At 46.7% G+C, this 21,783-nt stretch overlaps 1 protein-coding gene across 2 annotated transcripts; it reads right to left on the bottom strand.

Moving 5' to 3' along the window:
* Positions 1-469: 469 nt before the first annotated feature.
* Positions 470-21,760, bottom strand: Cryz (crystallin zeta). 2 transcript variants are annotated; one of them, XM_038311383.1, is made up of 9 exons: positions 21,609-21,760; positions 16,130-16,253; positions 15,043-15,195; positions 12,432-12,595; positions 11,036-11,087; positions 5,527-5,676; positions 2,102-2,203; positions 1,919-2,014; positions 470-1,528 (listed from the first exon to the last, which is right to left on the bottom strand). In XM_038311383.1, exons 2-9 carry the CDS (start codon positions 16,238-16,240, stop codon positions 1,367-1,369), a joined length of 990 nt encoding a protein of 329 aa, XP_038167311.1. In that variant the 5' UTR covers positions 16,241-16,253; positions 21,609-21,760; the 3' UTR covers positions 470-1,366. The 2 variants fall into 2 exon arrangements, with proteins under 2 accessions (XP_038167311.1, XP_038167312.1); XM_038311384.1 differs by having other exon boundaries at positions 16,130-16,246; positions 21,609-21,741.
* Between the last annotated feature and the right edge of the window lie 23 nt (positions 21,761-21,783).

Here is a 21,783-nt window from a genome sequence, read left to right as displayed (position 1 = left end):
CACATAAAATACTACTCTGAGGATCCAAGTAATCCTCTTTCTGAAACTCTGCTGAATGCTATTTGATAGGACAATTAATTAGTAAGATAACGGTGGCTGAACATAGACCATGCTAATGGCTTCAACACATTGGTCACAGCACATACGTCAATGGCCACGTCCCCCAACTTGAACAGTGGTGTCTGCTCGCTACTTAGCAGGGGTTGACACTCAGAACAAATGAAACAGGACAATCATCCACACAATGCACCAAGAGACAGGGCGATGCGCTCACGTGGAAAACACAGAGCCCGATGTGAGTGGCGCAACCTCATCTCCTTGGGTGGAATACTGGTGTGAGATTTCTAAAGGGCCATCCTTTTATTTAGTCTCAAAGAATCGCAGAATGGAACAGGCCTACTAAGCAGCCACAAGGTCGGGAGCGAGGTGGAAATGAGGCTGGTGCCCCATGAAGGAGACAGGCGCAGGCTTCAGTGTTCTGCTACAGAATTTATTCCAGGTTACAAAACCATGAGAACTAACGCAGAAATGTGTGAACTTACAATTTTAGGTGAAATTATGTCAAATTATATGACTCGTGTCACATGTTCAGGAAGCCCTAAAGAACCATGAGGCACTTAATGGAGGACCGCACTGAACACCACAGACCTAAATAAGGCTGCTGACCTCCCGGAACGTGGCTGGTGACCAGCGCTCAGTGAGCATTCAGCATTTTCGGGAATGTGAGGAAAACAGACTGACAGCTTCCCCAGCCATTACTCATGTTTGCCCTTCCCAGAGGCTTGTAGACTGAAAGGAGGTAAGTTTGAGAAGTATGTTTTTCAAGCCCAGAAAGCCTGCAGAGTCCAAGACAGTCACTGCCGATCAGAGGACTGGTGACTCTTAATAAAGGTAGGTAGGCTTGGAAGCCCAAGCAGATCCATAGTCCCATAGTCTTATTTTGAGTTAGTACATTTTAGGCAAAGGCATGAAAGTTAAGGAATTATGAAGTTCTGAAATGAAGTTGTGTGGCAGTCCAGGACTATTATCCTGGCACTCAGAAAGTTGAGACAGAAGGATCACCATGAGTTCAATGGCAGCATGAACTGCAGAGCAAGATTCTGTCTCAAAACGAAACAAAATTGGAACACTAAGCCAAACAAAGAAAGAGAAGCAAAAACAGTTTTGAGACGCATGCTAACACCACACAAGACTACACATTGCTGTCTGCTATGATGTTACTCCACTGTCTACTCCCTAAACTAGTGCTTTTAATACATGAAACTCAATGAAATGAATGCTGATTAAAGATGGTATCAGAAAGACTTGGGGGGGGGGGGGGCGAAGGTGTCACAGTGGCACAGGGCATCCCAGAAAGAGTTGGTCATCATAAGAGAAGAATCATTTTCCCGGTCTTCCCACTGCTATGGATGATGTCTTCATGGGCCTGGACCACTTTCTCCAAAGGGTACTCAGAGCCTATCACGGGTTTCACCCAACCTTTTTCCATTCCTGTTTGGAGGATGGCTGCAAACTGCTGAAGTTCCTCCTAGCGGGAGCGAGAGAGAGAAATTTAAAGTGTGTTTTATTGTCATTTGTTTCTCAGCAAGGACCACTGGACTTGCATTTGGTGGAATTAAGAAACCTCAATATCTAGAGCCATTCCAGAAAAGTCCTCCTGCAAATGTGCAGGATTTGGCACTTTGCCCAGAACTACCTTTTAATTCTCTGTCAATCACACATCCTGGGACAGGGTTAGTACATGAAATACTGTCTTGAAATAGCTATGACTAGTATGCCCTCTCCCAAACACAGACTGACTGGTATCTACCGCTCTAGTCGGGTGACCAAGCTCAACAACTACTTTTGCTGTCAATCTGCCAATAGACACATTTCCCAGTGTTTAAGTTGGCAACTTCAGAACCACATCCATCTGTACCTTGGTGGATGAAAAGAGAGAAACTCCAATTATGCTCGTCTCCTTTGCCATGGTGTCCCTTGGGTTTACCTCAATAGTGCCTCGACAGCCAACAACCTGTCGTGAAAACATCGGGCCCACAGTGAAGATTGCTGTGAATGGGGAGACGGCAGGAAACGCAAAGCAACGAGGAACAGTACTTACGATTATCCGCCCTCCACGGGACAGGAGCTTCAAGTCATTACTCAGGTTCACATTTGCCAGCATCTCAACAACCACATCAACCCCCTCGTCACCAACAGCTTCCTGCACAATGAAAAGAACAAGATAAAGGTCCGGCAGCACGTTCCACAGAAATGCGTTTGAAAATGGCATGCAAGACTAACGATGCCTGCTTTAAAATGATCTAATTACAAGGCAATGATGCTGTGCCAAGCGAGCAGCCGCCCTGTACAGTGTGAAGACTAAGAGGCCCCAGATAAATTGCCATAATGAGATGAAATCTGATGAATTCTTTGTGTGTGTGCTAGTCGGCCTGAATATAAAATACTTTGCTGTGGGATAATGCTCTTGTACACTCTAAAGATTTGTCATTCATACTGGCTTAATGAAATGCTGAATGGCCCAGTAGTCAGGCAGGAAGTATAGGAGAGGTAACCAGACTAGGAGAATTCTGGGAAGAGGAAAGGCAGAGAGTCAGTCAGTCACCAGACAGATGCAGAGGAAGCAGGATGAGAATGTATCACTGAGAGAAGGTACTAAGTCACCTGGCTAAACAGACAAGAATTATGGGTTAATTTAAGTTGTAAGAGCTAGTTAACAATAAGCCTGAGCTAATAGACCTGTTTATAATTAATATAAACCTCTGTGCATTTCTTTGGGAATGAACAGCTGCAGGACAGGGTGGGACAGAAACTTCCATTTACAATACTTATTTCTTAGTTAAAATCTTCCTATCATGAAAAATGTTTACAGAGAGTAAACAATAAATCAAAGCTTCCCAAACCCTAGGGGTCTCCCATTTTTCTTAACAAAACAAACAAACAAACAAAAAGAAGTAAACAAGTAAGTACTTGCTACTTGGTCTTTCAGGGTGTGTGTGTGTGTGTGTGTGTGTGTGTGTATGTGTGTGTGTGCACACACATGCATGTTTATATATTTGTGGTGCAAATATGTGTGTATAAGTGGATACCTGTGCATCTGGGCCAAGGAGGGGCTTTAGTATGTTTCTGTAGGTGGAGCTTGTATTCAGTGTTACACTAAGTGGTTTATCATTTGCTTGCTATACTAATTCTCTTTGATTGCACTGTAGGGTATTGGTTCTCCATGTTTAAAATGGTTCTTGAAGAACCAGCAATATTATAGTTATCTTATAATTCATTTGTTTTATTTTGTTTTAACAGAAATAAATACTTAAATCAAGCATTGGGTAGAGTGCAAAGAATGGATGTAACACACTTAAAGCCAGGGGTTGGGGAAGAGAATACTGCAAGCACAGCTCTTATGTAAGGCTTGAGTGCCACGTTAATAGACCTAAGCCATGAGTCACAGAATGAAAAAGTTGGAGTTGAATTGCCTACACTGGTCAGAGAAATTTCCTCAGAGAAAGTTGCCCAGAGGATGAAAAGGAGATCCCTAAACACAAGAAGGAAGGTGAGGGAAAGCTACACCCGAGGCCTTTGGGGATAGCTCCTCAGCCACAGCTTTGTGGGGGAAGGCAAGGCAAACTGTTCCAGACTGAGCATCTGAACTGCATGCCACAGAAAGGGCTACGCGTTTTCCTTTGTTTTATTTTTGGGTGTTCATAGTTCAATGTTTTAAGTACTAGAAGCTCAATAAGAGGCAGGGAGGTCAAAATTACTCTTTGAACAGCGATTTATTCTAGTTATTTCTTCATACATTTAAAGGAACAAATGTCTCTGGGAGCAGTAGAAGACGGGGGGGGGGGGGCCTTTGAGCTCAGTTACAAGTATCGAAGCTGAGGAAACAGAGGCTTAAGCAGCGGGTGACAAGGCTTTGGCAGAGCTTACAGGGGCGAAACTGGCAGAGTAACCTGGGCAACCTGGAGAGCCACAGGAAGAACGGGATTTAAAACGGGCACAATCAGGGCTGGTCGGGGAGATGGCTGGGGTGAACCGCAGGCCACACAGGCTTCTCCAGATCCATCTCCGTGGGGGAAAAAAAGCTGTAACCAACCCCAGTGTTGGAGGCAGAGATGCATAGATCCCAGTTTCACTGGCCAGCCAGTCTACAGGACATGGTGAGCTTTGGGTCTACTGCAGCCTGTGCCAGATTATAAAGTGAAGGTCAGCAGAGAATGACACCAAGGCCCAGAGGAATAGCAGAGACAACAGAGGGCATACAGACACACAGTGTGTGATAACACGAAGAGGAAGGAGGTTACAATGACGTCCGTGTGTAGCAAGACAGCCAGCTTCAAGGAGACACAGTCAAGGTCTCATGCTCCTGAGGATGAAGACAGACAAAGACTCACCTCTGACCCCTGAGATACATCCTCCGAAGACATCAAATGACACAAAAGCAGAACTACATTGTGAAGGAGGAAGGGAGGGAACAGTGAGCGCCCCTGTGTTTCTAGAAGTTAGGCAGTAAAGGAACCAGGAGGGAAGGGGAGGGGAGAGAAGAGGGAAGGGGAAGGAGAGGCCTGGAGACTTCTGAGAACAGGAGAAACAAAGGAGCCTCAGGACAGGTGAAGGAGTCAAAACCCCAAAGGCTACACAAACAAGCTGCAAGTTCCCCAGGAACCAGCTTCTCTAACTACTGCACATACTCCTGAGGATGGTGTTAGGACTGAGCGTGGGGTGCCAGCCCCTACACAAGGCACAAACGAGAGCCTTGGCTGGTGTTTTAGCAAGGCAGTATGGTGGAAACACCACACACACACACACACACACACACACACACACACACACACACACACTTTTCCTCCTTGAGTAACGGCCTCTAAAGAACTTGGTGCCTGGGAAATTCTCATTCTCCTACCTCAAAAAAGTGCTGCTGAGGATGAGCAAGGGAGTCTGTCTTGAACTGGTTTCAGCAGTAAACAAACAGGGACCTGAGGGTTGAAGTGAGGGCTGGGATAGAAGCCAGTGGCAGGGCACTTGCCAGGTGAAACAGACAGACAGATATGACCCTGTATGAACTGTGTTGTATGCGACAGTTACCTGAATGCTCCCCGCCATGGTGGGCAGGACAGTGATTGTTCCTCCCCAAGGACCCGGCTCACAAGCAGCATCTTTTCAGGATAGATACATCTGATTTGTAATTCTGTGAACCTCAACTGCAGTGGGATCTCACATGGTAACAGCTGCCCTACAAGCACCGTGAAGCTGCAAACTCTACTTACAGCATGGTCTTTCAGAAAAGCTCCACCTCATTCAGTGCGCATTCACAGTGCAAACACAAGAGCAAAGGCTAAAAAACTAGACGCCTGTGCCTAAGTCAGCTAAAACACACATGGGATGAGAGCAGTGCAGATATGAAAATGGAAGCAATCTTATTTATTAAGCAATATTTTATTTATTCATTAAAAGGGTAGTAGTTAATATAACTTAAGTAAATCTCCAAGAAGCAATATTTGACTTCTGTAAAACTGTAGAAAACTTTACCTTGATTTTATCAATATAATTAACTTCTTTGTGATCAAACACTTCATGAGCACCATTTTGCAGAACAAGCTTTTTTCCTTCCTCAGAACCAGCGGTGCCCAAAACCTTTAAGCCATGAGCTCTGGCAATCTGGCAAGTAGCCAATCCAACCTGGAAAAGAGAATACAAGCCTGATGTTACATATTCTCTGCGTTCCTGAAAAGCCTTTGATGTCTACAGGGAACTGCAGATCCCTCTAGTGAAGTGTTTCTCCAACTGAAGGTGGAGCGGCCCTCTCACAGGGTGGCACCTCAAACATCCTGCACCTCGGTCACCCTGCACCTCGGACACCCTGCACCTCAGACATCCTGCACCTTGGTCATCCTACACCTCAGACATCCTGCACCTCAGTCACCCTGCACCTCGGACATCCTGCACCTCGGACACCCTGCACCTCGGACATCCTGCACCTCGGACATCCTGCACCTCGGACATCCTGCACCTCGGACATCCTGCACCTCAGACATCCTGCACACCGGAGATCCTGCACCTCAGACATCCTGTACCTCGGACATCCTGCACCTCGGACATCCTGCACCTCGGACACCCTGCACCTCGGACACCCTGCACCTCGGACACCCTGCACCTCGGACACCCTGCACCTCGGACATCCTGCACACCAGACATCCGGCACCTCGGACATCCTGCGCCTCGGACACCCTGCACCTCGGACATCCTGCACCTCGGACATCCTGCACCTCAGACACCCTGCACCTCAGACATCCTGCAACTCAGACATCCTGCACCTCAGACATCCTGAACACCAGACATCCTGCACCTCGGACATCCTGCACCTCGGACATCCTGCACCTCGGACACCCTGCACCTCAGACATCCTGCACATCGGACATCCTGCACATCGGACATCCTGCACCTCGGGCATCCTGAACATCGGATATCCTATACATCAGACATTTACATTATGATTCATAACAATAGCAAAATTACAGTTATGGAGTAACAAAGGAATAATTCTATAGTTGGGGGGTCACCACAACGTGAGGAACTGCATTAAAGGGTTGCAGCATTAGGAAGGTTGAAGTACGGTCCTAGTGTATAACCTGTCCTGAAGGCTGAAAGACCAGCTCTAAGTTCCCATTCATAGCATCCTGGCAACACACTAAGTTCTCCCTACGCTGTGCCCCCACTACCTTCACAGTGCTCGGTGAGGTCTCCATCATGTCTATCTGTGTCATGCTGACGAGGAGCAGCAACCCTGCCCAAATCTCATACAGCAGAACAGAGCCACATCAGACCATATAACGTAGCCATTAACCCATTAACCACTGCATCACAACACCTGCTAACATCTGCTTCATGCGGGAGGTGCAGGCTTTAAAGATGGCCTCAATGCTGCTCCCTGCCTATATCTAACCAATTAACTACCACATTCTTTATAACAAGCATAAGGCCTCCTCTACCATTTAAGTCAAAGACACAGGCTCATGGGCTCACATTTATTGAGTGCCTGTCTTGTGCTGGCCATGGACTTAATGTAAAAAAAAAAAAAAAAAAAAACCAAAAAAAACCATTCTGAAGACAAAAGAAGATAATAAATGATCAAACAAGTGAGTAAAGTCAGTGGAGATAACAGAAAGTTCGAGGGAAAATAACAAAACCGGCATGGATTAGAGGTGTGGAGAGAGGCTGTCGGGGTCATCAGGAGAGGTGACACAGAAAGGCCCTAGGAAGATAGGGGCGGGAGGAGCAGGAGGCAAAATCGTGGGATGGTCAAAAGGTGAACGGGGGGGGGGGGGGGGGGGGGAGGGGAGGAGGGAGGATCACATGAGCCAGTGGTCCAGGGTGAGGTAAGGGCTCTGGGCCATACTGAGCGCCATGGCAATGGCCGGCTGACAGCTGTAACCTCTAACTGCGTCTCCCTCCCGCATGACAGACAGACCCCTCTCGCCACTGACAAGCCCACGGGAAGGAAGTGGGGTGATACTGGGGGACTGCTGACCCCAGCATCCATTGGGTTTTCCAAGGTCATCCGCTTACTCTCAGTTTTCACAGGGAACAAAACACTTCCCAACCGGGATTTATGGAAAGCTTCCTTAAATCTCCAGTTTTATTCAAAGTCAAATTTAAAAAGGCACTTACTGCTTGAAAAAAAGATAAATATTCAGCTACTTCTTTTTTATCTTTATTTATTTTTATTTTACATGCATCGGTGTTTTGCCTGCATGCATGTTTATATGAGACTGTCAGATCTTGGAGTTATAGACAGTTGTGATCTGCCATGTGGGTGCTGGGAAGTGAACCCAGGTCCTCTGGAAGAGCAGTCAGTGCTCTTAACCACTGAGCCATCTCTCCAGCTCCCTATTTCTTTTGAGGCACTCATTACGCGTAGCCCCGGCTGGACTGAACTCATCGTGATCCTCTGCCTCAGGCTCCCAAGAGACAACACGTTTGGCTGTTCTTTTCTGCTAAAGACCAGTGTTTCATACAGAGAGCAGGACGTCCTCGGCACTTCCCACTCGGGACTCCTTTTCGCCTGAGAGGTTCTTAGGTGACCTTAGGCATACGGGCATGGGACCCACAAACCAGACCTACGAGAGTGTGATCCGTTACTCTGTTATACTCGTCAAGGGCAAGAACGACACTTCACATAAATACATGTAGTGCAAAAGAGGCAGGCATGCTTAGGCCCTCGTCAGAAAGTATTGAAAATTCTTCCCTACCCCCAGGTCAAAATTTATGGAATTATTTTTTTTAATGAAACTCAAGGTAGCAATTCAATAGCAGTTTTTAAAATCAAGCCTTCCTTGTGTGTATGTGTGCGTATGTGCTAGCGTGTGTACCCATGTACATGTGTGTACACATGTAGAGGCCAACAATGAGTGTACTCCCTCCCATATTACATCATCTTATTAAAATTACACATTTTAATGCCATGTAATCCAGGGCAACATTAACTGGACACATGCTGACCCACGGAGCCAGGTCAGAAACCGTGTGGTAGAGGCGGAGAACCTGCTCGTGAACACGTGGTCCTCCAGTGACCAAGAGCATGCTCAGACACACGGATAATAAATGTAAAGACTGAAGAAGAAGTGCTGGAGAGAGGGCTCACAGGGTAAGAGCACTGACTCCTCTTCCAGAGAACCACACGGCGGCTCACAACCATCTACAGTGAGATCTGATGCTCTCTTCTGGCATGTCAGCAAAACATACAGATAGCACACTGTATACATAATACAAAAAAAATTTAAAAATGAAGAATCTATGATCTGGAAGGCCAACAGGGTTGGGCATGATAGGAAAAATAATTACTAGAAAAAATGAGAGAAACTCACAGAGCAGGAGCAATTCTAGCCTCCTGAGCCGAAATAAGTTTAAAGACGGAAAGGTCCGTGGGGTGGATGAGGTGATGCAAGTCAGGCTATGGCAGGGATTCGATAATCTAACAGAAACAAGAACGCGGGAGACACCTAATGCAGGAGGACAGCCAGCCCATTAGGTGAAAACTGCACTAAGGGGTCATCACAATCGACTCCAATGATTGACGTTTTCTATTAAGACTACGACTCTAATAAAATGCCACTTTAGAGCAGAGACTTAGTGCAAACATACCGTGTAACGCTCTCCTCTGAGGGGCCACTCAGGAGCCTTCTGAGTGCTTCTGGCTGCTATCTCCTTGCCAACAATTAGACTCACAATATTTCCAGGACATTATGCGCCATTCTTTGCCAGCTATTTTTCTCCGGCTTATTTCGCTAGCAGTAAAATGAGGCCCTCCCCACCAACACACTGAGACAATGGCTGTGTTCGTAAATCCACGTCATCTTAAACCCACAACATAATCCCGCAGGAACGGGAATTAAGTGAGAACAGAGAGTACAGACAGTAGCCAGGGAAAGCCAGGGCTCTGCGTTCCTCTGATAGGGCAGGAGGATCACAGGTGCTTCACACAGAGGCCTGTCAGCCCGGCCCGGCCAGCCAGGATTTAGCAAGCTCAACCAGCTCTGGAAACCAACAGTTTGGATTTTACCTTTTAAAAAAGCAAACCAATCCCTCGGAAGCGATGGGGCTTTCTACAGGAGGGTGAAGGGAATAAAGAGATTTCCTTTAAACTCCTCTCTCTCCACTGTACCAAAATCTCTCTTCTCTACAGAGCACCAGGCTCTCAGAAAGTCACAGCAATCTAAATAAACCCATGTGCTTTTCAAACCTTCGGTTATTAGGTTAAATTTAAACTTCATCCAAAACCAGCCTTTGGTGATGGTAATCGGTGAGCTCAGCTGTTGTGTTTTCTCAAGCTGCAGAGACACCTTGGGCTTTTTGATTAATCGTCTAATCCGTGAAGTCCCCCAGGATTGATTTCTTTGAGTCATTCAGGAAGCTGGAGATGAAACAGGAAGTTCATCTCTAAAGAGACACAGAGTGGCCTGACTTCTTGAGTTACCTGGCACTTTTAGAGGCCGAGTCATGTTGTCAGGGCACTACCATCGCCACATGGGGCATGCCGTGCCTATGAGCTAACCAGAGCCCCCAGTACTGAGGGTTGACAAGCTCCCTGAAGGTGAGCCATTGCGTTCCAGGTCCTGGATTTTAACAACGTGAAATCTTCTCGCCAACATTTCCAAAGTCTCTCTGTGCTGGAGTTACTAAATCCCAAATGAGTCTGCTTTTCCCTCTGTGCTCCTTGGAGACAGGCTGCAGGAAGCTCACTGAGGAGGCATCTAACAGTGCTGTGCTTGGTGATTTCCTACAGGGGCTGAGGCTCTGGGTTCTGAATCTTTGCCCACTAGATGCTAACATTTGAAGCCTTGGGTTGTGGAGATGAGGACATAGCTATATACCACACACTCCTTGAATGTCATCATGATGTGCATTGTGTTGATGGGGTGCGGGGAGCGGGCTTTGGACAAAAGAGAAGTTCACCACTGCTCACCACGTTAATTTTTTATCAGGTGTCCTGCTGAATTTATTAAGCAAGAACTGCTACAGCATCAGCCATGAATTCCACTCGGGGACTGCATCTCAAGAAGCTTCTCAGCATGAAAGGCCCGGGAGCAGGAGCATGACTATAAATTTGGCTCTTCAAAGTGACTTTACTGTGTACAATGTCAGCTTCACAGCACAGAGAGAGGAGGGGTACACCAGGCCTTGTCCCAGCTGAGGAGCTACTGGCAGCTGATGATGGCTGGGGGAGGAAGGGACAGTTCTTTGCAGCGTGTGGCCCTCCTGGGCCCACTGTGTGCCTGCAGATGGCTTCTCATCTAGGTATCACTGACTTTGGACCCAATGGGTTATTTTTAAAAGAAGAAGAAGAGGACATGAAGTTGGGAGAGTGGTGTTGAAGGTGGGGGTGGGGGTAAGATCAAACCCCTGAATGCAACATATGAAACGCTCAGAGAATGACTTTTTAAAATTTAAAAAGTAAAAAGGTAAAGGGATTTCAAGAACTATTACATGAGACCTGTAACTCCATGCTCAGTTAAACAGACTTAAAAAGACAGATACTTACTCCTCCACTCGCCCCGTGAACCAGGACGCTTTCCCCAGCTAGCACACGGGCACTGTGGAACAAAGCAGAGGTGCATCCATCACTCTCTCCCTTGGAGCTAACCAAGAGCTGGTGTTTTACATCATCATTGAGGGATTTCTACCCTTGCTCCAGCCAACACCCAAAGAGCTACTACATCCTGACATGGAGTCAGACATCCTCTAACTCAAGGCTCAAAGGGATGGTTCCCAGAGTCACTGTTGGTAGAAATTCTGAACCAGAAGAACTAGAGTCCCTCATACCCATGTGTCCCCACGGAGAGTGTCCCAAGACAAGCTTTCTTTTTTATCCTGGGGTCCAGGGTTACTCAGGTAATAGCAGGTGGGCTGCTTTTGGCAGCACTAAGAAAATGTCCTTGCCTCCCCACACCTCTGAAAATCTTGTGAAATGTCCAGGCTTTTCGCCTGTGCCATGTAACTATGTTCTTTTAAACACTGACAGTCATCGTCACTGTATAAACCATGTATACGTGCTGTTTACTTGTTAACTCTTATGGCTTTTAATTACTCAACCCCAGTCGAGCTGTGTTCTGGATCCCAGCCTTCATGAAGAATGCCCAGCACCCCGTGTCCGGTGTCCCCTTACTTTCATCCACTGTCTTCCATGTTCAACGGGAATAACTGGAGAAGTACCAGACACCCGGGCCACTGCTGCAGCAGTGACCACCCCCTTGGCTGCTGCTTCTCTTCAACGCTCTGATTACCTTTGCCTGGTGCCATCTCACCACCAAAAGAGTCTTGGATTGATCAGAAAACTTGACTCTCTTGAAATATTTGCCCAATGTATGTGGTGATTTGAAAAAATATGGCTCCCAAAGGGAGAGGCACTATGAGGAGGTGTGGCCTTGTTGGAGGAAGTGTGTCACTGTGGGGTTGGGCTTTGAGGTCTCCTCTTTTGAGTAAGTGGCCCTCGGTGTGACAGTCAGTCACTTCCGGTTGCCTGGGAGATGTAGCACTCTTAGGCACAGCACCATGCCTGCCTGCTGCCATGCCCTCTGTCTTAATGACAGTGGACTAAGGCTCTGAAACCAGAGCAGACCCCCAGTCACATGCTTTCCTTTAGAAGACTTGCTGTGGCCATCATGGTTCTTCCCAGCAATAGCACAATGACTAAGACACAGAAAGATACCTCAGGATCTTGTAACATGTCCCTCCTGATTCCCAGGTTTTGAGAAAACCATCTCCATTCAAGGGATTAATTCCCTCTTTCTTCCTCAAAATGGTCAAACTCCTGCCCTCCCCATGACCGTCATGACCCCAGATAAGTTTCATGGCAAATGACAAGCAGCCGCGGTCCAGGCAGCAAACAGGTGAGGAGAGCCGCCCGCCTGGGCTGTGAGCAGCAGCGCGCCCCTCACCTGTGGAACAGAGCCCGGCAGGCTGTGAAGTATGGGATCCCAAGCGCAGCACCCTGCTTGAGGTTCAGCGTCTCAGGCAGGGTGTAGACAGTGTGATCCGCTGCCAGAGCGAACTCTGCATAACCGCCAGAAATTGTGCTGGAGCAGAAGACCCGGTCCCCTTTCTGAAAAAGAGATCAACGAGTGCATGCAGCCATGATTCCTTTTGGACAAAACGGACGAGATTGAACGCTAACCTTACAGGAAGACAGGAAATACTCATTTACACATGGGTATCTTCAACTCGGCATCTCACAGACACAACTGAAACACTGACGTCTATGCCTGTTTTCTAAGCGGGAACTGATAGAAGGAAGCATTAAAGGAGCAGACCTACTGCTGAGCACTTACTGAGCTGGGCGCCGTGGCCTTCTACATAACCACCACAGTGACCTAGGGAACATGCGCGCTCCGTCATCGCCGACGATGAGGAAGCTGGAGTGCACTTAAGTTCCACAGTTTCTTCCAATTAAGATGGAAATAGAAATAGGGAGACAGAGCAGACACTTGTTCCTCCCACAGCAGGAAGCAAGGCCCCTGTTAGTGGCTACCTGCTACTCCCCGGCCATAGAAAAGCACACGCTTTCGCTAACAAGTCCCACGTGCCTAGAGAAATGGCTGGCCACCCAAACACCTGGCCTACATCTTTAGGGAAAAAAAAGAAAGAGAGAGAGGAAGGGAGGAAGGAAGAAAGGGAGACCCTAGAATAAACTACTGTGCAGTGATGGCTCAATAAACTCAAACTGGCCCCATGACAAAGACATGGAAAGCCAAGAGCACTGTGCTGTAGGGTGGATGTGAAAAGCCAACAGCTCTGTGCTGTAGGGTGGATGTGAAAAGCCAAGAGCACTGTGCTGCAGGGTGGATGTGAAAAGCCAACAGCTCTGTGCTGCAGGGTGGATGTGAAAAGCCAACAGCACACTGTGCTGTAGGGTTGATGATGTGAAATGACTTCGGAGGAAAACTGCGAGCCAAAGGCCAGTGTGAGCATCTGGCCGTGCTGTCTGAGAATGAGCAAGGAAAACCAAGCAGACGAGTCCCGCTTTATGACTTGAAAACATGCCCTATTGACGTCGGTGTGGTTCGGACATGAAGAACTTGCCGGAAGGAGAACACTGCTTTGGAGTCCTGTGAAGGATAGAGGTAGCAACACACTGTCCCAGATTTCAAGCAGGCTCACGTCTAAGAGGAGGGGAGAGAAAGGGAGACAGGCAATGGCAGAACAAGAAAACATGGGTGGCAGGTCTGGGTGGGACTGAGAGCGTGGCAGGATTAAGGTGGCCTTCACAGAGCAACAAAGGCAAGCAAGGATGCCTAGAGGAAGGGCAAGCAGCACCGGGGCACTGCGGAACCCAGAGTAAAAGCTGGGCTTGGCTTTTACTGTCTAAGAAAACGCTAAGTGACTGAAAGTGTCAAATGTCATCGGGAAGTTATGATAATGACTTAAAAGGGCCCGCTGACTCCGGGATTACTGGCATTAGCAAGAAAGCTTTAGAGACACTATGGGGGCAGATGCCACATTGCCACAAGCCCACTTCCTGCACAGGGGCATGCTAAGTTTCTCCAGTGAAGACCCATTTTGGTGAGTATGATGCCAAAGCTGAGCAGGTCAAGGAAGTAGGAGGAAAGAGGGTAGGCGTGAGCATCCTTCAAAGACATGATCCATGCCAAGCAAGTCTTTTGGCAGAACAGTAATGACAGCCATGACCTCGGCCCTGATCTCAACTCTGAACACGGCAGAGAGACGCCACATATGCTCGTGTTTTATTTATCCTCCGAAAGAGCTAGCCTTTCTTCTACTTTGTGAAAAGAAATTAAACAGTGTGAGAAGGGCTGGGCCGTCTGACATCCCCTGTGTGTTCTATCTGTGTGAGAAGAGCCTGGGGCCGTCTGACGTCTCCTGTGTGTTGTCTGTGTGAGAAGGGCTGGGCCATCTGATAACCCCTGTGTATTCTGCCTGTGTGAGAAGAGCCGGGGCCGTCTGACATTCCCTGTGTGTTGTCTGTGTGAGAAGAGCCGGGGCCATCTGACATCCCCTGTGTGTTGTCTGTGTGACAGGGTTGGGGCCCTCTGACATCCCTATGTGTTCTGTCTGTGTGAGAAGGGCTGGGCCATCTGATAACCCCTGTGTATTCTGCCTGTGTGAGAAGAGCCGGGGCCGTCTGACATCCCTATGTGTTCTGTCTGTGTGACAGGGTTGGGGCCGTCTGACATCCCTGTGTTCTGTCTGTGTGAGAAGAGCCGGGGCCATCTGACATCCCCTGTGTTCTGTCTGTGTGACAAGAGTTGGGGCCGTCTGACATCCCTATGTGTTTTCTTCAGTCACAAGTTTCTAGTAGACTAAACAGACCACAGCTCATCCACTGAGTCGTGATGACACCGAAATTACCCAGTATTGATTCCCAACTGTGCTGACAAGCAAGGCCTCTGGATAAGAAATACTTTCTTTTTGACTAGAGTCCCCCAACTAGCAGAAACTGTGCAAACAGTACCTTTGAAAGCCTTTAAAGCTATAATTAAATTTCGGAAGAATGCTACTAAGTCAAAATAGAAATCATCAAAACTAGAATACCTTGAAAGCAGATACACTGTCTCCAACAGATTCTATGACCCCCGCCACATCCGTGCCTGGAGTGTAGGGCAAGACAGGTTTTCGGCTGTAGGTGCCAGAGCGAATGTAGGTCTCTACGGGGTTGACACCACAGGCATGGACTTTGATTAGAACCTGTAATGACAATACAATTCAGGTAACACAGAGCATTGTGGCACTGCCTAACAATGATGCTTATCCTTACAATGATGTCATTATCCTAGAGCTAGAAAAACTGAGGAAAATTAAAAAAAAGCAAGACCCAACAAGCCCATGCCTTCAACAAGTCTGCATTCTAAGTCTACATTAAGAAGTAAGGTGGACTGGCTTACACGCTATTAAAAAAACTCTGGAAACAATAAAGTCTTACAACTGAATAACTGAATTCTCTTAATAATGCAAAGGGGAAATTACTTTCCCACTATGTGAAAAATAAAAATCAGGGAGGTTCATGATAATAAACATATTCAGAATTTGCACGACGACATTGAAACCCCATTACTAGACTACAAAGGTGATGTCCAGCCTTAGAAACGCTGTGGTAGTGTTGTATGAGACCACTTGTTCATCCCAGAACCTAAACAACCACACAGAAACTGTATTAATTAAATCACGGATTGGCCTATTAGCTCTAGCTTCTTATTGACTAGCTCTTACATCTTAATTTAACCCATTTCCATTATTCTGTGTATAGCCACAAGGCTGTGGCTTATCGGGTAAAGCTCTGGCGTCTGTCTCCGGGGGGGGGGGGGGGCTACATGGCTTCTCTTTGACTCCACCTCCTTTCTCCCAGCATTCAGTTTAGTTTTCCCCACCTAGCTCTATCCTGCCCTATCAACAGGCCAAGGCAGTGTCTTAATTCACCAGTGGTATTCACAGCACACAGAGGGGAATCCCACATCAGTGGTAGCCAGGGTGATTCCTTTTCAATGTCTACTTCAGTAATTATCATGTGTGTTACTTTGTCAGGATTCACAGAGAGTTAAACAGCATCCTAGTCCAGCATCTTTGTGGATCGCTGTGCATCTGCTCAGAGCAAGCATCACCTGCACAGAATGGTTATCCTCACCTGATGGTCTTTGGGGACAGGAACTGCCACGTTGGACTGGAGTTTCAGCACTTCCGGTCCACCAAACTCGAACACTCGAATAGCCCGCATCAACTTCTGTCCAGTTGCCATGGCGACCTAGAGACTAAGGAAACATTAATATATTGTCACACTGTACCCAAGCTGTCACTGTTTTCTCTCCCCAAGGGAGGACAGATTAAACAAAGTTTCGCACAGCAGTTTACACTAGGAGCTTTCCACCAAGGACCTTTCATCCTGAAAATCCTTCAGCTACAAAGCAGAATCCGCCATACCACTTCCCATGGGGGGTTAGTGCCTTCAACAACACGCAAACAAAAACGTCTGGAAAACATAGCAGGATACCATATCTGATGGCTCTTGTTTGTTTGTTTAGATTGGGTTGTGGTGTCTTAAAAATCTTGCAAACATTAGATTTAGGGATTTTCAGTGAGATTATGAAATGCTGAAAGTCCAGAGGAAAAAAGGAGTACATTTATGCCTAGCTTTAACAAGTTAGCCTTTTAATAACCTAAAGTATTATAGCCATAACTGAAGCCTATTGCACTCATCCTCCAGCCAGCTCTGGGCCACACTTTGAAGAATCGGTTAGTACCACAAATCCAATGCTAGCAATTGCCCAGTGTGTTTATGTGCATTCAAGAGTAATGTGTGCAATTATTTTATATTTACTAACTTTATTTATACTGAGTTGTACTGAATTGTGGTATTTCCTTTTCCCTTTTAGCACCCAGCTTTTGAAATTAATCGGGTTATGGAAACATCAGACTCCCTGTAGCTTTCTATTACATTTGCTTATCTGAGTGTGTGCATATTTAAAAGAAGGTGTAGGCACATGCAGGGCAGAGGCATGTAGGAAGAACAGCCAAGAGCCAGTTCTTTCCCTCCACCATGTAAGTCCCGGGGATCAAAATGAGGTGGTTGGCTTTGGTGGCAAGTGCCTTTACCCGCTGAGTCATCTCAGCCCCTCTGCAGTTCACTGTAGCGAAAACAGAAAGAAAATTTAAACCTAAAAAACAGTGCGGTTGTTTATACATTACAAAGGTTCGGGTAACCTTTCTGCCCTCCTGTTATTATTAAAGGGAAGGAGAGCCCAGTTAAAAATAAACTCTAAGAAAAGCAAGGCTAGTTAGCGAATAAAATTATGTAACTGGGAACACCAAAGTGGTAGAGATGTAATGGACGGGTTTTAGTTATATCCCATCTAATTTTAACTGCGCCTTTTCATAATTTCTATAAATAAATCCAATCAAATAGATTCTGCTAGGACCTGGGAAGTTTTGTTAGCTGGAAGAACAATCACAATCTCCAAACACCAGGAATATTAGAGGAGCAAACCTCGGAACCTCAGGAAAACAAATGCCGAGTTTTCTATCCAGTCCAGAAAAGAAGTCAAGCAAGAGGTTAATACCACGCATGCACTGGCGGTTGTTCACTCAACAGACACGTTTTCAAAGTTAAATGTGAGACTCTCCCTGGAGAGATGTAAACAAATACACCACCTCGTTATGGGGCCTCAGCATAAGCCACGTCTGACCAAGGGCTCCCATGCATTTGCAAGGCTGACTTACGGAGCGTGGGCAAGGGGTTTCTTAGAGTGTGGGTGAGGGATTCCGTACAAGTGCTCAGATGACTCCACATCAACCACACCACTGGAAAGTCTCACCCAGCAGGGATGAACAGATGGAATCCCTCTTCAGTTAAGCTTCTACCTACCAAACATTCTAGGCCTTCTGGGCCAATGAGGCCGAGTGCAGTTAGGGCAGAACTGCACACAGTTGGCCCTGAGGTAAAGAGGGGGAGTGGCTGGAATATCAGATAAGGGTCCTACGACCCCATTTTTCTATGAGGGAATGTCAACAGTCATGACCATGGTCTTGGGGATCTCTTGTAAACAAGTAGTCAAAGCTTTCTGCTTCAGGTTGCTACAGTTGTTTCGATCAGAGGATGACACTTTCCAATAGAGGCACTGTGCCAAACCCAAAAAATGCCATGAACTATAATACCACACACACACACACACACACATCACAGAGTTACTGAGCCAAACCCAGAAAATGCCATAAACTGTACACACCACACACACACACAAACACACACATACACATGATCACACACATCAGAGTTACTGTGTCAAACCCAGAAAATGCAAAGGCTGCTATGAACTGTACACACCACACACACCACACACACACACACACACACACACATTCACACACACACATCACAGAGTTACTATCCTAAATCCAAAAAAAATGTAAGGGTTGCTATGAACTGTACACACACCACACACATACATATACCACACCACAAACACACACACACATCAGAGTTACTATTCTAAACACCAAAAATATAAAGGTTGCTTTGAACTGTACACACACCACACACATAACACACCACACACACACACACTCATATGCAACTAATTTTTTCTTTTCTTTTCTTTCATTGCCAGGCTGTGGCTAGAACCTGGGCCCTATGCCTGCTAAGCATCTACAACCGGGCTCTATACCCAATTTCAGCTTTTTTTTAGCTATGTGGACCAGGTTGGTCTTGAAAATCCTAAGCAGCCCACGCTGGCCCCCAGCTCTCGGTCATACAGCCTCAGCATCTTGAATGCTGTGGCTTCAGGTATGTTGCCACCTCGCTCTGCTTCTTCCGGTTCCTATCATCTCCAACACATCTGACCAACAGACACCCTTACCAGCCTGAAAAGACTATGGTAATAATAAAATCAAAATTGTTCTAAGCCAGGATCTCTCTCTTGTTGCTAAGGCATTTATTTTCTTACATTTTGAGGGGGGAAGGAAGGAGGTCGGGAGAGGGGCGATGGAAGGCAGTCCCAGGCCCAGGAGACTGGCCCTCCTCACCTCCCCTACCACTTTGGATAATGTTGCAAAGGGTAGCACCACCCTTCTGCTTCCCTTGATCTTATTCCCCACTGAGTCTTTGCATTCGACTGATCGGGTTCCAGACCAAACTCTCTGCCTTTGAACTCAACCACACTATCATCATTCACTTCGTAACCCTGGTGCTCTATCAAAGGAAATCACAAAGAAAGAAACAGCACGATATACCAACAGCAATTATGAAATTCTTTAAGCCCTAATATTCAGCTTTTCCCAAAACGTATGCGGTTTTTCTTTATCTCCACGCATTTAATTATCTTCACAACAGGCAAGAATGGAAAGTTACTAAAACTGTTACCTTATGCAGAACTAAAAGCAAAGCCCTTATTTTAAAAATGAGAAGACACTAGAAGAGGTTCAGGGCCCAGGGAGGGTCACACAGGTCACAGGGAGCTAAAGCCCAAGTCCTGAGCCTTCAATGTTGGCGGACACTGTTTTTCTAACATATGATCTTCCGAACTCACCTATGGAAAGACTGGCCTAGATTGTCTTTAATGTCTGTAAAATGAATCCTGGGATGGATGAGAAACTGGGGTCACCAAGCTGCAGGCTGGAGTGTTGTATGGTAGTTGATCACACTATGATCAAGTTTGCTTTGAGTCAGAGGGCAGAGCTAGCCACTAGTGGACCAAAATTAACCATAGAGGTCTTGGAGGACCGAGGACAGACAGGAGACAGAAAGCAGTGAGGCGGGGCTGAGAGAGGGGCTTAGTCTTCTGGACTGAGGAACGGAGAGGAGGTCTGTGATGGCTTCTCTGTTGCTTCTCCAATCATTTCAAGTTCTTACTCCAATATCTGACTCCCGATTTTCTATTGACAAAGAATAATTAGATAAACGCTTCACTGAAGCACATGTTTCTAATGACACCATCTACCTGGGCATTCTTCAAATGCCTATAAATTAAGAAACACGCAGGATATGGGTCTATCGGGAAAGCTAATCTGTCCCTATGGTAGTACGCTCTCTACAGAAGCTACCTATGGGGATCACTTGCAACCCCAGGCGGGATGCCTGGAACACAGAAAGCGTTAGAATCACTCATGGTCTCATGAAGGATAACACAGACCTTTCTGCCACTTTGGGAGCATCTCACACTGTAGCCTAGGCTGACCTAGAACTCAGTTTGTAGACCAGGTTATATCTTGGTGATATTCCTGTCGCAGTCTTCCTAACATGGACCACCCTGCCTGGCTGCTTTTTTTTTTTTTTAACTATGCTGTGGTTTAAATGACTTATCTATTTATCAAATACCTATGTTATAAAAATTATTTATAGTACCTTGGTTTATTTTTTTATTTTACTTTTGTTTCTACAACAGACACAGTTAAAAATTCCTCCTCTTGGGCATGCTTGAACTCATCCACAGGTTTAAATGAAAATTGAAGGGATAGGAAAAAGGTTAGACGTCTATCTTAACAGAGAACAGATAGGTCAATTCTCAAACTCAGAGTAAATTGGTAAATCAAGAGCACAGGGGCCCGAGGTTAGGTTTAGCAGTCCCCTTACTGAGGACTTCATTTGGATTTCCAGCACCAACATGGTGGATCAGGTTCAAAACCAACTCTCACTCCAGTCTAAGAGCCAACACCCTCTTCTGTCCTCTGAGAGCCCTTGGCATGCATGTGGTGCAGACATGCATGCAAAATGCCTTTATGCATAAAATAGATTTTAAAAAGAAGAACAGAATAAAATAAGAATTTCTGGAGGTATTTTAAAACGAAGGCTAAGCAAGGGACCCAGTAGTTTTATGATGTACTGCCAATGTTCTAGAATGGGTCGTCATAGCGTGTGGACTTATTATTAACTTAGAAATGCAGATAAGTCACAATCAAAGCAGCCGTTACCATTCTTGTGGCTGTGTGCTCACAGAGATCACCTGGCTCCACTGTGAGACAGTGGGGAGAGGTACTGTGACCGCTGCCTTCCCTAAGAGCTGCAGCCAGCAGGGAGTCATGGTGGCTTTGGGGGCTCACGGGCTGCAGGCAAACAGTGCAACCTTACCTCTGCGCCTTTCAATCAATCATTAACATGTGTTTTCTGTTCATGTCAGCCCTAGAAGCTGTAAACGTACAAGATGTAGTTAAGAAAGTATAATTTTTTTTTCTTCTCTGTCCCTTTCTGTCACCCTGTGTCTCAGTCTCTCTTCTTTGGAAGACTATGGTAGGTTGGTGCCACGGAGTTTAAGGGAAGATACCAACGCCAGCTGCGTGTAGACTGGAGGCCACAGTACAGAAAGTCCTCTCTCTGCCTGGAGCTGGGGAGTTGTGAACCCAGAGTTGGGGCACATGAGCCTTGGTGGCTGCAGAAATCACCCAGACTGAACCACCGGCCACCTGCTGTGCACATCTCAAGAATAGATCCTCCTGGAGCCTAGGACTTATTTTTGTTGCTTGCTTTTTAAAAGCCTCCCAACAGACAGGGCTAGGAGCTTGCAGTTCTGGGCAACCGCGAGGTTGTAGCCGGTACCCCGGGACAGAGGGGAGGAAAGACAAGTAGTCAAAACCAAGAGTAGCTCATTTGGAGACATCGACGTTTAAAAACCACTTACCCTTCTCTTAGAGTAAGAATCAAAACCTCCTAAATTGCAGAAGTTCCTCGGCAAGACAAACCGGCCGGCCGTCCCTTTCCAACTTTAGCTGGGCTCCTCCTCGTCGCTACGCCTCCTCTAGGGGGCGGAGGCCGGCAACCGCGGACCGCGCAAACGCAGGAGTTTGGTCCTCCGC

This window comes from Arvicola amphibius, chromosome 14 (assembly GCF_903992535.2).
Source record: "Arvicola amphibius chromosome 14, mArvAmp1.2, whole genome shotgun sequence".
Taxonomy (NCBI): domain Eukaryota; kingdom Metazoa; phylum Chordata; class Mammalia; order Rodentia; family Cricetidae; genus Arvicola; species Arvicola amphibius.
This window is presented reverse-complemented; position numbering and strand designations above follow the sequence as displayed.

Bases quoted from the DNA above. Each gene is read 5' to 3' on its own strand.
- Cryz (XM_038311383.1), bottom strand. From the start codon at position 16,240: ATGGCAACTGGACAGAAGTTGATGCGGGCTATTCGAGTGTTCGAGTTT. The intron at 15,196-16,129 runs GTGAGGATAACC...TTGTCATTACAG, and splicing joins CTGTCCCCAAAGACCATCAG to GTTCTAATCAAAGTCCATGC. The intron at 2,015-2,101 runs GTAAGTACTGTT...TTTTCACGACAG, and splicing joins CCCGTGGAGGGCGGATAATC to GTTGTTGGCTGTCGAGGCAC.